This window comes from Xenopus tropicalis, chromosome 5, assembly GCF_000004195.4.
Source record: "Xenopus tropicalis strain Nigerian chromosome 5, UCB_Xtro_10.0, whole genome shotgun sequence".
Classification (NCBI taxonomy): domain Eukaryota; kingdom Metazoa; phylum Chordata; class Amphibia; order Anura; family Pipidae; genus Xenopus; species Xenopus tropicalis.
This window is the reverse complement of record NC_030681.2, coordinates 46,666,487-46,691,603: the sequence shown is the minus strand read 5'-3', so window position 1 is coordinate 46,691,603 and position 25,117 is coordinate 46,666,487. Positions and strand designations below refer to the sequence as shown.

General features: G+C 38.4%; 1 protein-coding gene across 4 annotated transcripts in view; it reads right to left on the bottom strand.

Moving 5' to 3' along the window:
• The window catches only part of ltbp1 (latent transforming growth factor beta binding protein 1), a 205,647-nt gene that overhangs the window by 5,254 nt on the left and 175,276 nt on the right, over nucleotides 1–25,117 (bottom strand). For 3 of the 4 annotated variants that reach the window (XM_012963793.3, XM_012963794.3, XM_004914666.4), the window contains 9 exons: nucleotides 22,042–22,167; nucleotides 18,935–19,078; nucleotides 15,386–15,460; nucleotides 13,920–14,084; nucleotides 13,392–13,478; nucleotides 10,885–11,013; nucleotides 10,221–10,367; nucleotides 9,003–9,173; nucleotides 4,471–4,578 (listed from right to left, as the gene is read on the bottom strand). In XM_012963793.3, coding sequence (XP_012819247.1) covers nucleotides 4,471–4,578; nucleotides 9,003–9,173; nucleotides 10,221–10,367; nucleotides 10,885–11,013; nucleotides 13,392–13,478; nucleotides 13,920–14,084; nucleotides 15,386–15,460; nucleotides 18,935–19,078; nucleotides 22,042–22,167 — 1,152 coding nt within the window. The remainder of the gene's footprint in view (nucleotides 1–4,470; nucleotides 4,579–9,002; nucleotides 9,174–10,220; nucleotides 10,368–10,884; nucleotides 11,014–13,391; nucleotides 13,479–13,919; nucleotides 14,085–15,385; nucleotides 15,461–18,934; nucleotides 19,079–22,041; nucleotides 22,168–25,117) is intronic. The other variant, XM_031901994.1, reaches the window with a different exon arrangement.

Genomic DNA, 25,117 nt, shown 5'->3' with positions numbered 1-25,117 from the left:
TAAAATTAAAAATAGTGGACATTTGATAAAAGGCCAATCAGCAGGTAGCATTTATGGGTCCTCTGTTTAAAAGCAACCTTCTTATTGGTTGCTATGAGCAAATATAAGCTTCACCTTTTGTTACATATGAGGTTAAGGGAAACTATACCATCAGAATGAATTTTTAACCAAGAGTTTATATCATATTAAGTGACCTGTTAAATAATCTAACTAAACTGGAATATATATCAGTAAATATTGCACTTTTAAATCTTTTCCCTTGAGCCACAACTGTGATAGTCTGTGTGCTCCCTCAGAGATCAGCTGACAGGAAATAATGCAGCTCTGACTGTAACAGGAAGAAATGTTAAAGTAAAAGAACTTTGTCCATTAGGCTGATGGCATATATTTTCAGCAAGTGGAAAATATGTGCCATACGCTCCTACCTGTGCCTGCACCCGAATGAATGAGATACGCTTGGGTGCAGGCACATGTAGCTGAAATACACATAAAAACGTGAGACTTTGCATTCTCTCTTGTTTTTATGTGGATATCGGCTACATGTGCCTGCACCCAAGCGTATCTCATTCATTCAGGTGCAGGCACAGGTAGGGGGCATATGGTGCGTATGGTACATATTTTAGACAAGCGTTTTTCAGCTTGCCAAAAAAATACGCCATGCACCTGGTGTGGCATCAGCCTTAACTGGCGGATGTGTCCTAACATGTATGTGTGCCCTTGGTTTGTTTGTTTGCGTTGTGAATCATATCAGCCAGGGGGGTGGCCCTTTGTATTTAAAATGACAATATTCTATTTAAAATTACACAGACCCCCCTCTGTGTGGCCCCCCACCTCTCTGGCTGCTTTGATGGCTTACCTTTGTGTAAGCTTTAAATGGTATCAGTACTGATCTTAACTGGCCCCATGCATGGTTCTCACCTCAGATTCAGGCTGTAATTCAGGCTGTAATCCCCTGTACTGTTCACACCTTCTAATCTCTGCATTGTTTACCCCCTGTAGTGTTCACACCTCAGGCTGTAATCACCCATATTGTTCTCCTGTTCACACCTCAGACATTGTATGTACTGCCTGGTCTATGCTGCCTGTGTTTAGGCAGCATAGGGTAGGCAGAGTATGGCACATAGGCAGCATAGGGCAGGGAGGGTATGGCACACACAGGCAGCATAGGTTAGGGAGGGTATGGCACACACAGGCAGCATAGGTCAGGGAGGATATGGCATACACAGGCAGGGTAGGGCAGGCAGAGGATGGCACACACAGGCACCATAGGGCAGGGAGGGTATGGCACACACAGGCAGGGTAGGGCAGGCAGAGCATGGCACACACAGGCAAGGTAGGGCTGAGTATGGCACACACAGGCAGCATAGGGCAGAGTATGGCACACACAGGAATCATAGGGCAGGCAGAGTATGGCACACACAGGCAGCATAGGGCAGGCAGAGTGCTGCCTGTGTGTGCTATACTCTGCCTACCCTATGCTGCCTGTGGGAGGTGAACCTGGCAGGGGTTTGTTTTGGGAGTTTTTTGTTAGCAGTTGGAAATAGCGATGAAATGGTCCCTAAGGTGTGTAATTATGTGCTGGGGGTTGCTGTGCTATCCACAGGGGAGGGGGAGGCATATGGATTTAAGGGTACGTCTTAATATGACATAATATGATTCTTTCACATATGAATGATGGTGTGAGTGAGGGTGAAGCATTTGGGTTTTTGCTGCACTACCACCATTGTGATAAAATGGGTGTGGTTTGAAGTGGGTGTGGTTTAAAGGGGGAGTGGCCAAAACTGGCTTCCATTAGCGGCCCTCCACCATGTATGCGAGAGAAATTCCGGCCCTTGGCACTGCAGAAGTTGGACAGCACTGCAATATATTATTATAGAGACCTATATTGTTTGGGGGTATAGTTTTCCTTTAATACAAATGACTGACTAGTAGTGGACAGTAGTAGGGTAATGTAATAACAGGTGCAAAGACTAAGAAGCTTTAGTTACCAAGACCAATCTGTCAGATGTATGATGTTTCAAACAGCCAGCCAGCAAACGCTACCAGCTGGTTTTTGCTATGGGCTACTATATAATATATACTGTATAGGTTATATATATAATAGTAGCAAACTTTGCAACATCTGTTTCATAACCACGTAAAAGCTTATCATAAAACAAGAAACATAAAATGAATGTGTAAAATGAGCTTAATATCATTAAATTAAGGACCTTTCTAACTATCATCAGTTAAAATGATCATTCATGTTCACGTGCAAGTGTGGAAGCACCACCGTGTACAGTCTGGGAAGGAGGTCTGTTCTTACCCCTGCCCTTTTGAGAGAGGTGCAGAGTGAAGCTAAGACCCAGACAATTTTACACTGCTTAGTGCTCTAGCTCCTGAGTTTGGCTCGTTGGTATATGACCCCAATTACCATTTGTTGGGTTTAACAGGACAAAATTTCTTACAATCCATGGAACAAGGGGCACAGACGTATGTGTATGTGTATGGCCAGCTTTAGGAAGACACAGGAAGACTTAGGCTTTCTGTGCAGAAAAACTTATGTGAGTGTGTTTTACTGGACAATTCTAAAAAAATTACCCAAACAATACACCCATTTATGTACTTAAAGGCACTAAGTTTACTCAGGTGCAACCAATATAATGTTTGCTTTTACACAAACAATTAATAAAATGCTGCCTCCTGATTGGGTGGCTTTGGATTACTGCACCTGGGCAAGCCTACATAACCCAATTAGTTCTGTTTCATAAAACACAAAATTACTTGTGTCTACCCACACACAAGGAACCCCCCTTCCTGCTTGCTGTTCTTGCACACCCATACCCATATAAAAGATTCAGTGTGAGTCAGCTTTACCATGTAAATACGGCATGGAGGTGTTAGTGTGTTTGGGAAGAGGAGAGAAAATGAACAGTGGGTTAAGTGTTTGAAGCACAAAAGAAACGCAGGAAGCAGTGCGTGAAACTGCCTCAGTATTTGCGTCACAAAAAACGAAACCTATTTATCACATTTCACCACTTGGAAGATTAATTTCTTGAGATATTGCTACTCTGGTCCTAACGTGATAAATACACATAGATTTTGAGAATAATTGTGAGTGTAAAAGAAAATAGCACAATGACCAATATTGTATAAAGCTGTTTATTTCACTGTTTCTTATTTGTGAGCTACCAGTAATAAGACTTCTTATATATAAGGTATTTTATGAGCTTTTTTTTCTAAAGGATTTGATGCACAAACAGTGATTTCCTAACTAGATGTACGTACCAATTTTAAATATTTATATGTGATTTAATATTTATAAATATTTTATTACAAGGCATGTTACTTGTTGTAAAGGCACAACACATATCTCTTGGTGTCTCTGCCAAATGGGAAACTGCAGCAACAAAACACCCAGAAACGGTCATAGGATGGTATTCATAATGTTAATGGCACACCCAGTATCTCCATATGAATTGTTTTCCATTTGCAAGTGGATTAGTATATTAGAGCACGGTCACATAGAAAGGGAGGACAAATAAAACAGAGAGCGTTAGAAAGAATTTAGGTGACTGGTAATTAAAGACCAGAGGGGATAAATGTATGGGGTGGGGGTAGGAAATAAACTATAAGTGGACTAAGGGAATAAGAAAATAACAGGGCAAGTATACTTTCATTTTATAATTTTCTTTTCTATTTTAAATTTAAATTACATAATCATATTTCCAAGCCTTGCTTCATTTTACTTCTATAAAGATGTTACCAGTGCAGTTTGTCTTGAGTAAATATGTCTGTATCACTTCCTATAGCCCTAGTTACCCAGGAGGCATGGTCTGTTGCTCACAGGGCCATGACCAGCTAAAAAGAAGGGCAAAAGTTTTACAAATGCATAGCTATAGCAGAGACAACTACATTTATTGTACAAATGTATTTAAATAAAAGTGAGTATGCTGAATGGAAAAATTCTGATGCTAATAGCATTAGTTTCAGAGCTACCATGTAGTAATTATCTGAATGAATTACTAATCAGCCATATGTCATTAATATTTTATATACACAGTATATGGTGCATCGGCCCCTAAGCTCAGATAACTGACGTGCACAGAGCACGTGCAGGGAATCAGCAGAAAAGAAGATGGGGAGCTACTTGGAGCATGTTTGGGGATCTTCACTGCTAAAAGGATGAACTGGTGAGGTGTGTAGTTGATATTGTGAGACTGATATAGAGAGTGATGGATGCCGACATCTGGGCAGAAAATATATGTTCGTTTACATGAGAAAACAAATGAAAATCCATCTTCAAATTTTAGTTAACACAACTCTGTGAGCTGTGTAGAGAAAAAAAGTTTTGATGACAGTCCTACTGGAATCCTCTCTGTGCAGCAGTAAGCAGGCTCTTCTCTTTGTCAGTGTCTTTAACTTTTAAATGACTTTTAGAATGACTTAACCATAACCTTTTATGTCTAATTAAGATGTGATTCTACTTACGTTCTGGAATCTCGTATGGACCGGAATCGTGAGATGTGTAAGGGTCTATAAGTGCATCATGTCCATATGGCCTTCTGTACTGAAGGTTACAAAGTTCTGCATAGTCCTCTAAATAAAAAGAAGACCACAATCAAGGTTCTTGTACTTTAATCAGTTTACAAAGAAGGATTTCATAATTTCCAATATGCCACTGAAGAACCCCCAGCAATGAACTTTTATCTGTATCATAACATTTTCTGTATATATTTCTCACTTATTGGTTGGGTTGTATCCTTATCAGCTCAATTATCTGTGATTTTTTAACCATAGGAAACAATATCAATGAATATACATCAAAATAACATCATCAGGTTTAAATATTAATTACAGAAAATAACAGTGCAAATACCACAAATTGACATAAATATTTAAACCAACAAATTCTACATTAACATGTCCATGATGTAATTAAAGGAAGACCAAATAAGGACTATAAAGCAATCATCTGATATCATATCAATATAATTTTAAAACTTTATTTTATCTTGAATAGCAGGATACAATCTCCTGGCATTTGGTATATGCAGCAGTGCCAGTGGGAAGAAGAATGCTGCCATGTGTACCAAATGCTTTGTTAAACAGGCTCCATTGGAACATTCCCAACTTAAATGTTTATGATGGATTTATCTACAGCCCTTCTTCAACTTGCAGCATACTGGTAGTTGTGGTGTAACAACAGCCAAAAATCTACAGGTTGGACATAATGTAGTGGAATATACCCCTAAAGTTGTTTTTGGTTTCCAACTTTGCTTTCCTTTTTAAAGTAGTTTGTGGGTTCCTCACTCCCTCAGTGGCAAAGCACACGTGCAGTCTACCTCCCCAGCATGCTGCACAAATGCATACATTTCAGTTCTTTGTCTTTAAATTTGGAAGATGAAGCCAGTGGAACCAAAAAGTTACATTTGGCTTCAATTGGAAGGGGCTATAAATTATTGCTATAAACAATTTCATTCCTGCAATTGCCTATAATGTACCCATCCTTATTTTCCCTGGCTGCAGCCATGATTCTGGTCCTGGGGGGCAAATGAAAGAAATCATGGGTTGGAGGACACAACATAGACTGTGCCTTTAGCTCCAAATCCCATGTAATGAATGCATGCTCAGAGCAACAGCCAGGGAGGAAGGCATACTGAAAAAAGGGACTGCTGGGGGTTTACATCTTCTCAACATAAGAACAGCGCGCTAAATGTTTAAGTTTAAAGTCAAGCTGACACATTCTAACACTAGAACATTTCAGTATCACTTTCATCTTTCATTTTTACTTGCCCTATGAAAGGTAATTTACATTTTCTGTTTTCCATTTTCCGATCTCTATAAATTTGAATAAAATGCTCCCTAAAATCACATAAAGTACAGTAACATAAAGACCACTGCCTGAACAGCCTCTTCATAAATTCTTTTCAGAGAAGAAATATGTGTTGAAAATCTGAGCAAGATAACTATCCTGAAAATATTTCATATCCTGACGTTCCAGAAAGCACTTTTTATATCACTAGGCTATCAGATCTGAAATACAGCATAGCCTCAGGCGTGTGAGCGTGTAAACAGGAGTTGAATCATTAAAAATATGACTACGGCACTTCTGACAAACAGTAATTTTATTTATGTCCTTAAACTGATTTATTTTCTTTTTACGCAGAAACACCATCTAGGGAAAGCACACAGCATTACCAGTTTTTCAGAGACTAAACATGAAATAAACTATCTGAAAAGTGGAAAACTTTCTTGAACATTGGATAACGATGCTGCCACTGAGATCTTGAAGCTATATGTGCTGTAAGCAACTTAAAAGAACAGGTACATTTCTGACTGTTGAAATTCAACACTGAATTGCTTAGTAAAGCTCAAGACCCAAAGGTTTGGTGCCTATATTGGTTGTACAGGGATCCCTTATTTGTAAAGCCATTATCCACAAAGGCATCCCCTATAGACTCAGTTTTAATAGAATAATAAAATAGAACATCCATTGTTTTTCAGAACAAATTTCAACCAAATAAACCTTTAATAAACGTAATAAATGTAATTCTAAGACAGCAATGAGTGGAAGAAATGGTCTCATATAGATGGCTGTTTGTCTCACTTCTTTGTTCACACATGTCTTCCCTGAATATAACTGTCAATAGAGCAAGAGCATATCTATAATATTCCTCTTAAGCACAATTTCTTCATGTGTGTTACATGGGTTCTTTGCAATTTAAAAAAAGCTGATTTATTTTAGGTGTTCTTCCTTAATGTAAAATGTAAAACAAACCCTGTTATTTCTCCATTATCAGCAATAGCGTTTCCACAGTACAGCAGACCACTGGGGGGCCTGGATCATGGATTCTGCTGTATTTTAATCCCCCTCAAGTGTCCACTAAAGTCTGCCACGTGCTGCAAGTACGCAAGCAAAGGTCAGGTAGCCAACCAGGACTGGGTGGGAAAGCAGGGGGCATGCGTCATGCACACCCTTGAGGTTGCGCACCAGGTTCCTGATATTTGTGGGGGGGGGGGGGGGCAGTTATCTGTAGTTACACCACTGATTTTTGAAATCATATAATGTAATTTCTAGTATATACTGCTGATATTCTGCTTTTTGCTGAGAGATTGCCAGTCTTCTGAACTGCAGTATGTCTAGAACATCAACATCAGACTCTCTCCATAACTTAAAATAATCGAATCCATGTTTATCAATAGACGGTACTGCTATATCACCAGATTAAGTACCGTGTATGGTGAGTGAGACCAAATGCTGCTTTTTTTCCAAGAGGAATTCATTTTGAATTTACAAGAGGCTTCATTTTCAGTCATGGTCTTTAAAAAGAATAATTTATAGACTGTTTCTCAGATGGTTATAACTTTGGTCAGACCTTCACACATCCTTCCTGATGTCTGGCAGCTACATCAGCAGGCTCCAGGGAAATGGATGTGTAGGGGTGTATAACTATTTCAACAAAACCCCAGGCTTTTCTCTAAATGACTACTGTGTGCTTGGGTCTAAAAAAACACATTTACAGTTCTATCAACACTTTCTAGAGAGACACATTATCTTCTGCTGAGAGTACATTGTGCCTTTGTCTCAATATCATATGCATTTATCTACCAGAAAGCATGATTAGGTATTATGGAAAAAGCAAATATTACCAGTGGCTATCCACTGTTGGCTAAACTCCAGGGTGTGCTCTTATGATCTTATGGTTTTATGGTGTAAAGACCATATTTGAGCCAATGCACGTAGACAAACTGCTATAGAGGAGTGTTAATAATAACACAAGCTCTATACTATATGTAACCACTATAAATACCTATGGTTTCTCAGAACTATAAAGTATGAAGAGCTAACTCAGCAGGCTGAGGGACGTAGCAAATTTATTCTATGTACACAGTGAGGCAGACACTAGAATATAATATGTTTATAATGAATAAATTATAGTTAGGATATTAACAATAAAAAGAGCAGGCTTGATTTTTCTAAAGGGGGCACATAGTTTCTTTATATGGGAACTCATTATGGATACCATTACTTTCTTTGGGTTACAGCATCTATAATGACCTTACTATGGCCTGCCATAAAAGAAAAAATAGTTTTGCATGAACTTGCCATTATTTCGTTTAAAATAAAAAGCAGTCTATGCTCATCCTTTGCATTTATTCATAGGAATCATGTTCTTACATTATATTGTAAAGCTATTATAGGGACCCATAGGGTTAACTCCCCTGGATAGTAGGGCAAGATGCGTTCTCTATTGGCCAGGGAGGGTGGTGGCCACTTTCTATGCAGTTTGATATACCAAGTGGGAGCAGGTTGCTCCTCTTCTTCCTCTTCGGGATGGAGTGGATGCAGCTGGGGAGCCTGGGATCAAGGCTCCAGTTAAAGCTGGCCATGCGCGTTAAAAGATTTTAAAAAGATATTTTCATTATCGTAGGAGCAAGATTATTCTAAAAGAATCATTTCAAAGTATGATTTGCCCATCAACGAAAATGACTATTTCAAGCGATATCATCTAGTTGAAGCTAGGAAAACTACCTGCTTGGTCCTGCAAACATTTGGACAATGGACAAATTTCATTGCTAACGATGAAAATTTTCAAACCTGCCTGATCAATTAAACCTGCCCAATGAAATGGCAAATGAAGTCAGATGTTCCCACTAACCTTACGATAATATAACTTATGTGAATAAGATAACCTATGATAATTTGACAGATTTGTCGGTTCGTACTGAAATTGCCCGTTAGGGAGACAAAAATCTTAACATGTATGACCACCTTTAGTTAGGCCCTAAGAGAGTTAAGCCCATAGTGAAGTTGGAGAATATTGACCACATGAATGGGATATGTAGATAGTGGTAGGTGAGCATGTTATACTGCACTGTAGTGTAAGGTAGACAGGTTGAGCTAGAAAGAGTAGTTATTAGAGCTCAAAAATAGCTGAACAACTTTCTAGCGCCAATTGATTACTTTGAGATTATCTTATGCAAAGTCAAGGATAAAATGTTCCAGGATTTATTCTTACCTGAGTCTTTGGTAGGGCAAAGAGCACATTGCATTCCCCATGCTTCTCCGAATAAGCAGCAACATTCTGTATAAGTAGTACGTCTTCCAACCAAAGGCTGGCTACACACAAATTCCTCACTGAGCTCTTGCCAGCAGAAGTCTTGGTAAACATCTGTTTCTTCAGTCGGTTCTGAATAACAAAATATAACAATTACACAAAAGCATTTCTAATGCAAAGTGGCACAGTAGTTATGGCACAAGCTGAAAGAAGTTGTTATTCTAACCCTGTGTTTGTGTGCGTTTGGTCCAGGTAGTTTTCTTCTACACTCCAAAAACATACAGCGATATTAATTGGTGCCTGATGAAATTGACCCTAGGGTGCTGGTGGTACTTCCATCAATGTATTATGCTTATTATCTTTCCTCAAAGGCTATTCAGCCAACTAGGCATGTAGGTGTCTCTCTACCCTAACAATTTTCCTAATTTGGGCATAATGAAATGAACAAGTTAGGGGGTAGCAGCAGACAATAAGGCTCTGACAGGGCTAAGGTTTTTTTCCGTAGTAATGTGCAACCAGACCCCGAGCATCAGTGCTCTTTGCATGAGTATTAAGGGGCATGTCCATGCATACACTGTATGGAAACAACATAAATGACCCCTGAAGTTTCTTCTTAGAGACCATTATGCTCATTGCTTCAGGTACTGCTGTAATATCTACATAATCAAGAGGAGTTTTTTGTGTTAATAAAAGTTTACACACAATACCAACAACTGCTCTCTGTTGTCTGCTGCTCTGTGCAGAGATCACTGTAGAAATTATACAACTCTCTGGCGGTGTCCTGGCCAATTGCTCCAGCCCAGACCCCCCCCCCCCACCTAAGGACAACTTAGTGCAGACAATGATTTGCTTTGTCCTTCAAGGAATGAATGATATTGGATGGCAGTACCAGAAACCTTGCAACATAGTTTATTCACCTAGCTACTATTCACACTTCATTTGTATTATAGCACATAGTTTTCATCTGAAAGCAGCACAGTGAAAAGTGTTATAGAATAATGTGTCATTTACTTCACATACACTATAGACATTTGGTTTATGCTGTGGCTTGTGTAAATATTTGACTCTCTATGGTAATAGTATACTAGCACTGAAGTAATGATATTTGACATTTCATTCTTTCACATTGTAAAGTAGTCCAAGGTACTTAGACAGTACTAAAAATAACAAGTAACATACCACTTGTATCCACTGGTTTTGGCTGGATACACCTTTTTCCTGATTCATCGAGAATCATGGGGTGTGTGCAGAAGCAGCTGTAAGATCCCTCGTTGTTTATGCACTGACCATCAATACAACTGCTTGGGTCTTCACATTCATTATTATCTACAGGTTGAAAGGAAACAGATAGTAGTGAGAAGCATGCGTGTTGGGACCACAATGGAATGTGTATTTCTATTTTTGTATTGTATCCAGCTGTGCTTGGAGGCACTGCATAATATAAGATGAATAATGATACAGTTATGGGGGGAAAAGTTTCATCTACAGGGATTCTTTTAATTGGATTTTTTTCATATTATTGTGGTACTTTGATTAATCTATAGGTTTTCTGTTTAAACAAGCTGACTTTATGCAAAAAAAAAACAAAACGTAAGGAATCTAGCGGTGCAGAGTAATCCAGGAGAGATCTGTGCATGGCTCTTACCAGGAATAAAGTTAAGCCATGCACTTTAGGGAAACCATCATTTTCATAAGAAATAAATGGAGACAGTCAAAAAAGTGTTAAATGATTATCAACTGATCTCTATATATACATTATCATTTTTAAGTAAAAGTTTGCTCAGACACAATGAAGTGTGAATAAGAAGATGGAAAACAAGTATAGGCATTTCATGTCACTTACCGATACACTGCAGCTTAACAGGATCATAATATGTGCCTTGCTTACAGTAGCACTCATAACTGGACTCTGTGTTCAGGCAGTAGCCATTTTTGCATATTTCTTTTCCAAACAACATACACTCATCAGCATCTGTGAATTTCATGAAAAAAAGTCAGTTTGATTTGTCATTTTAAAACCTTCTTTCTGGGTTAAAAAATTACAGAGTTCTCTCTCTGTATATATAGATTACATAAGTTTTCACAGACATAAATGTACAAACATATTAATATGCTTACACATGTATACACCTTCACACACCAACATTATACAGTAAAAGACAGAGCACACCCTAATAATAATCAACTGCCCCGGGTGCTTGCAAAAATCATGTATAAAGCAAGACAGTGAGCCGCACACACAGGGACTTAGTTAGAAGACAAAAAAAAATTTTATTAATGAAAAAAATCCAACGTTTCGAGCACCAACTGTGCTCTTCCTCAGGGACAAACCTAATATATATAGATTTGAAAAAGATGCGGCACAAGGATTATTTGCAAAAAAGTGTATGAAGAACAGCAGAGTATGCAGAGCACCGGGATTCGCATTATGGATGAGTGTGGTGACCGTGTCTTTTGAGATATATATATAATTTAGGCTAACTGTACTCCTGGAGGCTGTGCCCTTCCAATAAAAGGCTTCAATGAAAGGCATTAAGGCAGTGATCCCCAACCAGTTGCTTGTTGCTCACCAACACTTTTAATGTTGCTCCCAGTGGCCTCAAAGTAGGTGCCTGTTTTTAAATTAACTTTAAATCTGGCTTGGAGGCAAGTTTTGGAAGTGCAGTCCACACGGTGTTACCAAACAGCCAATCACAGCCTTTATTTGGCTTCCCCAAGAACTTTTTTCATGTTTATGGGGGTCATAAGTAAAAAAAGGTTGGTGATTCCTGCATTAAGGAAATTAGCCATCACATAATTCAGCAGAGCACTGCACATCTCACCACTCTCCTGGCTAATAACCACTTTGCTTCAGGTGCAAATGCCTTGCCTCTAGTCTAAAAGTGTGGCCTCTCATTTTGTTCATTTCTTAAAAAAAGATCTGCCACTACAGGGATGCAACTTGTTATCTCAGGACCTGGAGTTTTCATGTTAAGAGGTCTTTTCGTAATTTGAATCAGCATGCTATAGTCTACTAAAATAATTTAAACATTAATTAAGCCCAATAGGCTTGTTTTGTCCCCAATAAGGATTAATTATATCTTAGTTGAGACCAAGTCAAGGTTCTGTTTTTTTCATACAGAGGAAAAAGGAAACCATTTTTAAAAATGTGAGTTATTTGATTAAAATGGAGTCCATGGGGAATGGTTTCCCATAATTCATAGCTTTCTTTTTTATTAAGATGCCTAGTAGGGCCGGAACTAGGGGTAGGCAGAGTAGGCGCCTGCCTAGGGCGCAATCACTGGGGGGCGCATTTTAAAAGAATTGTTTTTTTCAGTTATTAAAACTAGTTTCCCTGTTAGCCTTGGCCTTCCAAAACTGCCCTCCCCAACCCTCTCTGGCATGTGTGTTGTTCACTGTACTCGGTAGCCGGGACCCAGGAGCCCACCCCCACCCCTCTATTTGCCGGCACGTACCTTAATAACCTGACGCGCTCTCCTCTCATTGTGCTGGCGCTGTGACGCATGCGCAGTAGGGGGTAGCGTGCATCATTCAAACAGAGAGAGCTGGCGCGTTGCAAAGTGTGGAAAGTTCTGAAGCTTGTTGGTGGCTGCTGGCACAGGTAGAGATAGGGAACTTGGTGGCAATGGAAGGGATTGTCTGCTTCTGGCACAGGTTCAGATTGGGGGCTTGGGGTCAATATGATGGCTGTTGGCACAGGTACAGATTGGGGGCAATGGGAAGAATTGTCTGCTGCTGGCACAGGTACAGATTGGGGGCTTGGTGGCAATATGAGGGATTGGCTGCTGCTGGCACAAGTACAGATGGGGGGGCAATATGGTGGCCACTGGCATAGGTACATGGTGGCAATGGCTGTTGGCACAAATACATGTGGGCAATATGATGGCTGTTGGCACAAATACATGGGGCAATATAATGGCTGCTGGCACAGGTGCATAGTGGCTTTATGATGGCAGCTGGAACCAGTACATGGGGGCAATATGATGACTGCTGGCACAGGCACATGAGGCAATAAAAAGGCTGCTGGCAGCCTGGCACAGGTACATGGGGGCAATCAGGAAGGGGGGGGCACTGATTGAAGCCCTTGCCTAGGGTGCAAAAATACCTTGGCCCGGCCCTGATGCCTAGTCCCTGCTGATGATAAAACAGCCCTACAGCATGATGCTGCCACAACCACACTTCTCTATATATGACCAGCTCTAGCCTGTGTGGGAGGGTGGCACAAAATAAGCCACTGGCGGAAGCAGTTTGTAATAAAAACATTGATTTCCTGTGCAGTGCAGTACATCAAAGAGATATATTATGGCAGATCAGTAACAAATAACAGTACTGAGCTATATGGTTACTAACCTTGATAAGATAAATCATTGCCCTCATACATGGACTCCTTTGATGGGATATAGCCTTTTCCTCCTGGACACATCTCTGTAAACTCATCTATGTATATAAAGAAATCAGATACAATTAATGCTGGATAATGAATTTACAGGTAATCACTATAATAACTATGCATTATACATACACCTAGAAGTTCAATGACTGTATCAAGCCAGAAGTGCATTTATACAGGCAGTAAAACTCATGCATTATAAGACAAAAATGAAGCCGATAAAGAACACATTCAAAGGCATTTAAGTGTTTAAGCTCTATGTGCCCCCCCCCCCCGGAAGTATGGAGCTGTGGCACCTGTATTGCTCAAACTTAGCTGCAAGTGATGTTAATGGAAATTAAAATTATTTTTGGCACATCAGTGGCCAAAGGTCTGCCATTCCTTTTTTTATCATATATCACAGTATAACATTAGCAATTCCAGTGCCACAAATCACATTCATGGACATATTTACAGTATAAATACCTCAAGTGTAGATTTCTACTTACCAGAACCTATGACTGGGCAAGGGTAGATCTCACAATTGTCTCCCCATCCGGCTCCTAATGTACAACAACATTCTTGCTTGCTAACATTGGCAGCCAGCACATTCTGACAGAAGTCGTCCCCAATGATATTATAGTAGCAGTCCTTTTGATCCTCATCATTTTCATCTGAAATAGATGTGTTTTAATGCAAGACCAGCAAGTAATTAAAAGACAAAACAATGTAATACAAACTAATTGGCTGGTTATACATCTGAAACGTATTTGAAACAAACAAAAACAAACATTGGCTTACAATCTAAAGAGTTGGTTTGCCATCTGAAAGTTATTGTGAAAAAACAAGCAAGTGAATGTGCGAGAGAGTAACAATTTTAGAATAAGTGACATCAAGAGGCCAGGTTCATATAAGAAGAGTACAGGGCATTCCAAATAGGATTAAGCAAGCGGCAGGATGCATCAGTATGTCTGGCCATGTCGCCGGCTGTAGGCAGATATCATTTCCAAGTTAAATATGCTCATAGCCAATAGCAGTTAGTAGTCATAGTTCACCAGTAGAAACTTGAACTTGCCTGTATATTTACAAAAAAATTGCAATGAGGCCCTGTTCTTACTTTCTGCCCTAAGGACAAGGCTTGTCTGCACCTTCTGATGCGGCTCTCTGCAGTTGTGCTGTGTTTATACACTAGTGCACATGTATGTGATACTGTGATTGATCAGAAGCCTGTAACAGTTAGCTGTATATACCATATGTGACATCTGTTTTATTATTACTACATTGTATACAAACATACTGCATACCTAAATCTGCTCATTTATTTCCCTTTGCCCTTTCTTTCTGTTATTCCTAAAGCAAATTGTGCAAATAAAGACTATAAAAGATTAAATATTAAATACAATTTAAATACCCAAAGCTGATGCAACTGCATGCAAAAAGAAAAATAAACCACAGAAGGAGAAATGATCCTGTATCTTAAGTAACTGTGAGCACACTGAATATATCACCACTGAATTTGTCATTTCAGACTTGACCACTTCATTATAAAACAAAACGTAAACAATGGATTAAGCCCATTCCTAATCCAATGATCTATCAGGTAACATCCAAAGATTTGCAGCCAAAGTCCTATTGCGGCAGCCACAAGTGAATTTATGTATGCTATTCTGTACTTTCAGCATTCCTGCAGATCTGTGGAACTTTCCTAGTGTTGTTGATGGCTGTTTTCACAATCATGATGATTCATATGAACAGTGAGGATAAGAATAAGAAATGCAAGGATGGAAAAGTCACATGGCATCTGCAGAAGACAGCCAGCATTAGTGTTCTTAAGCTGCTATGAGCTGATTCATTTGCATAGGGAATTGGAGAGAGAAGGAGGAAAAAGCTGAGCCAAAAGTTGGCTCCTTATTTCCCTACTGGATGCCAGTGCAGGTTCCTACTTTAAGAAGCCGCTTTTATTGGTGCTCCTTACCTGTATTATGGGTAACACTGGGACTGAAAGCATTAAGCAAACTATCAGTGTTGCTGTCTCCAAAGGAGTTGATGCCTTTTTGAAACAGAAGATACAAACATTATCTGGTGTATCAGTATCAGTGGAATCCCTAAACACTGCCCAACATCACCTCTTTAAATTGCATTTTTGCAGGCATTTTAAAAGTCTTATCTTCTGTGATTAATATATTTCCAGCATCATCCTAATAAATCTGGATAATTTGAAATAATCCCAAACAAAAGTCTTTAAGTGCACAATGTACTAAATGGGCACAAATGATTAAACCTGCTGCAAGCAGGCAGTGATGAATTCATTGGGGGTAAAGGTGATTGCCAGAGGTGAAAAAAAGGGACAAAGTGCAAAATACATGCTGGCTTGCACGCCTTTTGCACTTTGCACCACTATGTGCTATATAAAGCCCCTATGCGTTCTCTCCAACAGTTTATGTAGAGTTGTATATAAGTCACGTGACTGCAAATGTCAATATATATATATATGTTTATATTTGTTTCTGCACAGCATGATAAACAGCCCCATTAGTGAAAGTAGGACGGATTTGCAGCACAACTGATTACTGAATTCCTTGTCATTTTGAGAATTTATACATTTTAAAAACAGGGTATAGGGGAGTAAGCATTGTTGGCCTGGGAAGTGCTATATTGGTTTATTTGGGAATAAAAAAATTCTGCTTCCTTTCAAAGACACGGACACGATTCCTATCATTAACAGGAATGTAACAGTTTCACTTTAAATTTCCTTGACACTCCACAGATTTGCAAGAAGAAATAATAAGGAAAATCCAGTGTGACATGCCAGCATTTATGGAACCACAATAAATGAATTATGGTCAAACTTGACTGTAGAACTAGAAGTTTTGCCAAAATAACTTATAGGAATACAGTAAAACTAAAAGGGGAGCCAATTCCACACCACAGAAATGAAAAGAAAAAGTAATGGCATATACATCTGCAAGAAAGGAAGGGAGGAAGTAGAAGGAAAGGAGCTGTGGCCCAAATTCATAAGATCTATGCAGTGGGAATTTTATGCATTTTGAAACAGAATAGAGAAATACAAAATACCACTGGGCGGTATCTGGTACATCCGCCAAGTCTTTTCCATGGAACCAGTCCCAGGGAGAATTTGCTGACTGTCATTTTTAAAGTACACAAGAAAAACAGTCACAAATCACTAGAATTTTATGCTCTCATAAGTATGTTTCAAAATCTTTTGTTTCTTTTTTCTTGACTTTAGGAATAAGAATACAAATATTTCCAGTCAATAAATGTGTTTGCAGGTGTATCACAGGAATGGTACAGAGGACACTGGGATTCTTCCCACCTGGGACATATTAAATGCTAGGAGAAATCCTTGTTGATCTTATTATGAACCTATAGGCTGACCCCCCTGATGATTAAATGCCAATTTACATGTGGTGTCATCAAATATCATCTGCTTTGGTAAATAGTTTAATCAGTGGAACAGTCATTTAAATGCATAGCTGAACTGTAACAAGACTTGGTTAGGGCCCATCAATGATGTGTCTAAAATGTTGGCATGTCTGGCTAAAGGCACCTACACTGTTCCAGCACCAGGCAGGCTACATGTCAGCCACAGGTGCCTTGGGCAAGAGGTCCCCAACCTTTACTCGTGAGCCACATTCACCCCTGGGGAGTAACAAATGAGGGCTGTGATTGGTTATTCGGTAGCCCCTATATGGACTGGCATCATATATATACAGAAGGCTCTGTTTGTCAGTGCACCTAGTTTTTATGCAATTAAAACATACCTCTAAGCCAGGAATTCAAAAATAAGCACCTTGGGAACAACATCCAAGGGATTGGTAGGCAACATTTTGCTCCTGAGCCACTGGTTGGGGATCGCTACCATAGGCCAATGGCACACTGGCCTGTGTCACAGCTTCTCTTTGCCTGTGTTTTTTCCAGGGTTTTTTGCCCTTTTTTCCCAGTTTTGTTTTCTCTATAGTTAAACACTGAACATGGGGGCTTATTTACTTCTGGCGCAAAGTGCTGGGAGTAGCACTTTCCACTCACAGATACCATTTCTTTGTGCTTCTACCATAAGAAATTAAGTTCTTTAAATCAAGTCTGACAGCACAGTTAGAAGTAAATACTATTAAATATACAGTATATTTCAGTATATTTTTTATGCATAAGATACACTTTTTATCTGTTTCCTTCAACCAGGTCTTTTTTGTTTTTTTAAGACTCCCATAAAACATTTAGCCCTGCAGCTTTTTAATGCCATGTTAAAGATTTCAAAATGAAGACATGACTTTAGCTTCAGCATGATATCACCATAAGCTTAGGATGGTGGGCAGAGGGACCCTTGTATTGTTGCTATATACTGTTCTATATACATGCCAATGTATAAAAAAAATCAATGTTTCGGGGGGGGCACTCCCTCCCATCCTGACGAAGGGAGGAAAAGCCCCCCCAGAAATGTTGATTTTTTTGTGCTGAAATTTTGCTTGAGTGCAGTCTCTATTTCTACTTTGTTCCATATATTTTTAAGGCATTAGGGACGCAATTAGAAAATGTGTGTATATAGGTGTAGGAGCTGATACACCAGGAAAAATCAAAATGTATTAAAATAAAGGAATACATCTGTTTGTGGCTGATGTGGCATATAAACATTGCATATTTGGCATGGTTGCTAAAATTGTACACATTTCATTCCAAACCCTTAGGCAACATGGCATTATAATGAAATTCCTGCAATACCGCTATTAAATGCCGTTTGTTCAAGAATTCGTATTGACTGTAGGTGTTTTTGTGCGACTCCTAAGTGTACATTTATGGCTTGGTAGTCAGTTCTGCGTGGCTGTATGTATTCTTCATAATCATATTTTGGTGTAGGCTCACTAATTCAATGAGTGGAAACTATTTTTATAAAGTCATACTTTTAGGGAAAAATATGACAGCATTTTACAAAAAGCCAGTAAAAAAAGAATACATTGAACTCCATGAGTGTCATTAATCAAATCAAATATTAATGCCTAGTCATTTAAATCAAACTGTATTACTAATATATAAGGGTAATTCAGTATGTTTATTAGTCATTTCTGTGCAGTGCAACTCAGCCTCTTTTTTTCTAGACCTTTTAATAAACTATTTGTATTGCTACCATATTCAAAATAAAGTCTATGTTCCAAGTATAAAACAATTGCTTTTCATTTCTACTTCCCTAACAGCACTCACTGCTATAGGTGTAATATACCTAACATTGTGTTCCTCACTGACACCATGACTTGCTACACCTGCTAAATGCTTGTACTTTCCCAAGTTTCATTGAGAGAATTTAGGGAATTGATTATTATTTTTTTTTATCACAGTTGTACGCTGAATAATTTTTTGCGGGAAAGAGAATCTGTCTGAGCACAAGAGCATTCCATAACTTTCCAAACGTCACAAGCTAAGTTAACAAAGGTCAAACACAGTTCTTCCAGTCTCTTGACTTAACATTCGACTATAAATTCAGGTCCACTGTGTTTTGTTGGCTATTTCTTACCGTGCAAATTATGGTTTCGGCAATGCCCTGTCATAGGGTCATATTCCTGGCTTTCATCAGTACACAGACAGAGGAATGAGCCTTCCACGTTTTCGCATCGGGCCTCCCCACAAACTCCGCTCAGCATCTCACACTCGTTCACATCTGGAAAATGGAGAGTGCTTATTCAGATACATTCTTTCTAACTGACAGCTCTTCGTCTTACCATCCATCCCACGCCAAGCACTGTCTGCTGCAAAATAAAAGTTCCCTGGTGCACAATTAAATCTTATTGCTACTGAAATGAATAAAAATAAATAACAGAGTTTCCTGGATGTTTGCAATTTCCTAACTTGAAGAAAAACCTTGGTTGCCTAAAGCTTCCATTGAGAAAACTGTGCAACAAAGCACTTACGAATAGAAAAAAATAGAAAAACAATTTGCAAAGCTACCCCAGATGTAGTAACCCACAACAACCAAAAAGCAAGTAGCACTGTGCTCACCAATAAGAAAGCAACAAATCTCATTGGTTGCTATGTGATACTAGACCTGGTGCAAACTTGAAACTTAGATTGCATTACCCCAAATCTCCAGTTTAATTAATTGTTTAAAATAATATATAGTTGAATGAATGGGAAAGAATAGAGTTTTTTTAATAGAAAGCTTTAGTTACATGCACACAATGTTAACATTGAACTCAAATGTAAACTAAAGGATTTGCAGAAGAATGTATAATAAAATAGCATCACCTAGGAGCATATTTAGAAATATGTGGAAAATATTTTTTTTAGAAGATAATTTCACATGATGGGAAACTGTAAAGATTTTTTTGCCTCCCTTGTTCTGTCTAAGAATAATCCAATAAATAAGCTGAAATACAATACACCAAGCGTCTCAGCATGTCTGCCCCAGCTCACCCTGTGCTTATAAAGCTGCAGAATGAAAGCAGGCATATATGCTTAGTATAAAAACCTGAAGTAAAAAAAGTGATAATAGTGGCGCTGGCATTTTTTACAGCAGAATATCTTTGCTGAATTTATTCATCCATTTTATTTAAATGGGTTATATAAAATAATGACACAAATATTATTAATATGGCATAGAATAAATAACAATTCCAGTTTATATATTGCAACTATTTGTAACAGCAGAGTTTTATAAATACATTATTTATTTTACAACACTTTTTGGGCGTAAAATAACAGAACTTTACAGATATGCCCCCTAACATGGCAAGATGCAGCTTGTTAATGTATAGTTTGAATGAAAAAGTATTAAAAGTTTTTGGTAAAAATAATATAGTGACAAACTGAATGTGACCACATCATTAAGATATCAGAGGTTGTTGCTAAATGATTTTTAATCCCTCTGCATTAAATTGCATAGAGCGATAAAGAGAATGTAATTGAGCAAGACATAACCACCTAGTAGAAAACCTCCCTTGGGCAACCGTGGCCCAGATAGGTAGATTGTAATGCAAGCAATGAGCCGCTTGTCACTCCGTTTGGAAATAGGGTGTTCGCTGGCCAGCTGCACTCATCCTTCAGCATTTAGAACCTTAGCAAATGCCAGTGAGTCCTGTCACTTTTGCCTGCAAGAGGTAAACCTAGAGGACATTTCTCGGCTTTGCAGTAACTATACAAAAGGGTCTAACTTTAAAATGAACAAATACTGTGATTTCCAACTATAAGAGCAAAAATAATTGCTTTCTGCATAGGTTAAAAAATGAGAGCTGCATAACTTTGGGCTTTTAATTTTCGGGTTAGATTTTTAAGTGAAAATGGTTTAAGCAAGTTTGATTCACAAACTTACATACATATGAATAAGTAAACAGATGTATAGTATCCTCTTACTTGATATAAAAAAACTAAACTCATGAGACAACAGATAACATATAGCGAGCAATATAACAGACAGGGAAAGCGAGACAAACCCCCATAAAGCCAGACAAGGATAGGAACCAAACTGGGGGGAGTGGAGGTGACATGGATAAGTAACATTGCTGATAGTAATTAAAGATTCTTAGAACTTCGACATAAAATGTATGTGAAAAAAAATCGGAATCTTTTATACTTTCTCGGAAATGTTTAACACATATGCTCTCTGGGTCTGGCAGACTGAAATGGATATGGTTTATGTTACAAAACCACTTGGGGAGAATTCACATTTCCTATAAAGGAGAAGTATATAGAATGTAAATAAGACTAAACAGCCGAAATGCCTGAAACACTGAATGTCAGCTTTGTGGAGATTTCATCCCTGCTTCAGATTTTTAATGTTCATCTCTTGCAGTGTTACGAGGCTTTTCTTCAATGTTCAGTAATGTAAAATATTCATTTAGGAATAATGGAATCTTTGTAGTTAAGTTTTGCATACGTTCATTCCTATGTAATGTTTAGTAACTTCCAAAAGTCAACCCTTTTGATTTCTTTCATTTGCTTTAATTCAAAGGAAATATATTTCTGATCATATAATTTATGTTTGAGGCAACTAAACAGTTAATGCAGAGTAAATATAGCGTCAGTTTTAGGGTTAAAAGCTCTATGTGACCAAGTGACAACAGCAAACTCTTAGGGGCAGATATATCAACATTTGAACTTGAGGTTTTACTGTGATTCAAGCTTTTTTAAGCTCAAACACACAAAGTCAAGTAAGAGATTCAGAAACTCAAATGTTCAAGACTTTTTAAGTGCAAAAGATTAAATATAAAATTCGCCATTCTGCCAACTTCAAGTATAATCAATGGGAGTTGTCCTAGGAGTTGTATGAGACATATTTAGCAAAATTTGAATTTGTGAATTTTCAAGTTTTTTTTTTTTTCATTTTGATTCACCAAAAGCAAATGCGTAATTATTTATTAAAAACTCACATCTCGAAAATTTGAACAATTAAAAATTAGAAATGCAGAAAAAAACTAAAAAAAAAACTTAAATCAGAAAAATTGAATTCTACTCACCATTTTCAATGATTTCAAACAATTTTAAAAACTTAAAGTGAAAAAAAATACTTATATTTTGAATAGGACATCTATTTCCATGTTATCATACCACAGACTGGTATTCAATAGTCATTTGGTTTATTAGTTTGGCAGTGTTTGTTGGCACAAACACCCAAGGCCATTAACTCACCCACACACCCTTGCCCATCGAAGGAGTCCTGATAACCCTGGTAACAGAGGCAGCGATAGGAGCCATCTGTATTTTCACAAATACCTTGACTGCCGCACTGCGTAGTGTTAGCACATTCATCAACGTCTGAAAATAAGACATTAGTGACATCAGACAGACATAGCACATGGGTAAGCAGACAAGATGGCAGCTCACACAACACACTGTTAAACAAGATCCAAATGTATATAGTAACGTAACATTTCACACCTGCAAATAAAGATAATTAATTTGAGGTTAGGTTTCATCTGTTGGTCAGTATATTCTTGGTCAGTATGCTGGCTGAAGATGATGGAAGAGTTGACAAGTCACCCCATTAAACCATGGAAAACTAATAGTATGGACTGCATATACCAAAAGGAGTTGGTGATCCTCCAGTTATTGTTAATTTAAAAGTAGGGGTTAAAGATCAAAAAAAGCTGCTGGACAGCAGGTTGGATGGCATAAGCCTTAAAGGAAGGGGGGTGGGAAGTATTCTAAGTCTCCTCTACTTTGCCCCAGCCTGAACCACCATAGTTGTAAACTAAATAATCTTATCTCCATCTACACTCTTACTTGAATAACATATTTCAGGTCTGACCCTCATAAAGTGCAATGTCCAGAACATGCTCACTTCTTACTGTATATGCTCTAGACTAGAGATGTAGCGAACTGTTCGCCGGCGAACTAATTCGCGCGAACATCGGGTGTTCGCGAACGCGCAAGTTCGCGAACTTTCCGCGTTTGTTCGCAATTTGGGATCGCCGCGTTTTTTTTCTCTGCGTTTTTTCTCAGCCTAAAAAAACGCCGCACAACCACACATGGCGTTTTTCAGCCTAGTACTGGTGTAAGCAAATCCCGTTTCCATGGTGCCAATAGCGCGAAATAGCAAACAACGCCGCGTATTTCCGCTAGGTCTGCCCGTTTTTACTCAACGCTTTTTCAACAAAGTATTTTTTAGAGAAATTTTTGCCCTTGATCCCCCTCCTGCATGCCACTGTCCAGGTCGTGGCACCCTTTAAACAAATTTAAAATCAGTTTTCTGGCCAGAAATGGCTTTTCTAGGTTTTAAAGTTCGCCTTCCCATTGAAGTCTATGGGGTTCGCAAAGTTCGCGAATATTCACGTTCGCGGACTTTTTTTTTAAGGTTCGCTACATCCCTACTCTAGACTGGCAATAACTAAAAGCAGAAGCGAGGGAGAGTGGGGAGGGATGTAGCCCATAGCTCTTATTCTGACAGCCTTCTACATGGGATTTCAACTTTCCCTTGCATAGGGTCTGTGGTTACACTCAAATAAAACAGCCTAAAAGGATCGGGGGAGTTAAGTTGGGTTTTGATCCACTTTTACTTTTGCGTAATATAACACAACGTACAACAAAAAGCAGTGACATTGCTGACCATGCAAAATGACAGGAGACAACTATAATTATTGACATAAAAATGTATCATTTATTAAAACATTTATTAGAAATATTTACATTTTCATCAAAACCCAATTGCTATGCAGCAGTGAAGATAAACCAGTCTTCCCCAGCCTTCTCATTCCTTCCCTAGCTCTTGGCCACAACTCTTAATTAAAGGGGACATATACACCTGTGTTCATCATTATTTTGATAAATAGGCGTTTTATTATAAAATGTGTTCTTCTAATTTTATTCATTTGAAAAAAATATTTTAATAATTATGCTGCCTGCCTCAGTTTCCCCTTTAACTAAGGTTTGTATGTGAAGTAAAGCTGGGTGTGTAAAGGGCAGCTGTAGACTTTTGTCTTATAAGTCATATTTGATTTCATATGACAAAAGATCATTTATGAAGGGATAGGCTCAAATGCTGGACATTAAGGGACACAAAACTGCACCCTTTACAGCACTGTTAGAGGTCTGCATTGTTCCCTAAACAGCAGCTCTGCAGATCTTCTTATGAAATAGCACATCACTTACCAACATGCGTTTTGGATGTACTATATGTGCATTAGTTGTTAATCATTATATGGAATACCATGGAGCACATCATTTCATAATAAAGGGACTCAGGGATTTTGTTTTTAAGTCTTTTTTTCAGCATGGATATGAACCAAGTATACTTGGTCTCCCATAGGTAAAAACATACTACTGCATTAGAATCTTCTGTTGCTAATATCTTACTTTTTTCTAGGCTATTTATAAACATTGTAAAATTTGCACCTGGGTAGTAACTTATGGCAACCAATCAGATGATTGCTTTCTATGTTTAACATGCAGCTGGTTGAAAAAGCCTAATAACTTGTTGGTTGCTACGGGATACTCTCCGGGGCAAATTAGCCCAGTGTTTATAAATAAGCCCTATGCTATTTCTGTGCTTTGCTCTTGCTGAAGTAGATTATACCCTCTGCTTTCATCTTACCTCCCAACTTCAGTGTAATATTCCTGTCCTCTCACTAAAGGCATGAATAGTCTCACTTACCTAAATACACAATGTTATCTAGGAATTTTATTTTACTCCATAAGCACTGAGGGTCACAGAAACTATGTTTCCTCACTCATATGAAAATGCTGGTCAGTAGGTGCATCCTAACCTGGATTAGTTCCACCATAGCACTTACCCTTAGGGAAAGGATTTCATATCTGTAAGGCTAATGAAGTGATGAAGAGTATTTCACTGGTGGAATTCACCATTGGGGTTGAGCTTTCTTTAGCAAGAAAGTGTATATGTATTTATCAGTTCCATTTAACTGATCCAGCTCTGGGAGTGTATGCCCCCCCCCCATCCTTTTTACTTTATTCAAATGGAGACTTTTGTTTTGTTAACTCATTCAGAGCTTTCAAATCTGAAAGCCTTCCTTGGGATCTAGTATTCTATATAAAGTATAAGTATCTTCCTGTTTGCCAAGAAGTTAATTTTTTGGTACCAATGATTTTTTACAATAAGCCAGTAAAGAACTGCAGTGAAATCCTCTACAATAGCATTCACATAATTCAAAAGCAGACATTAGATAAAGCCCTTTTAAATGCAGTAAAGCATGTAACAGATGCTAAGAGGATCCAAATTAAGTCTGGCCATGCCGTTGCCAAAACATCT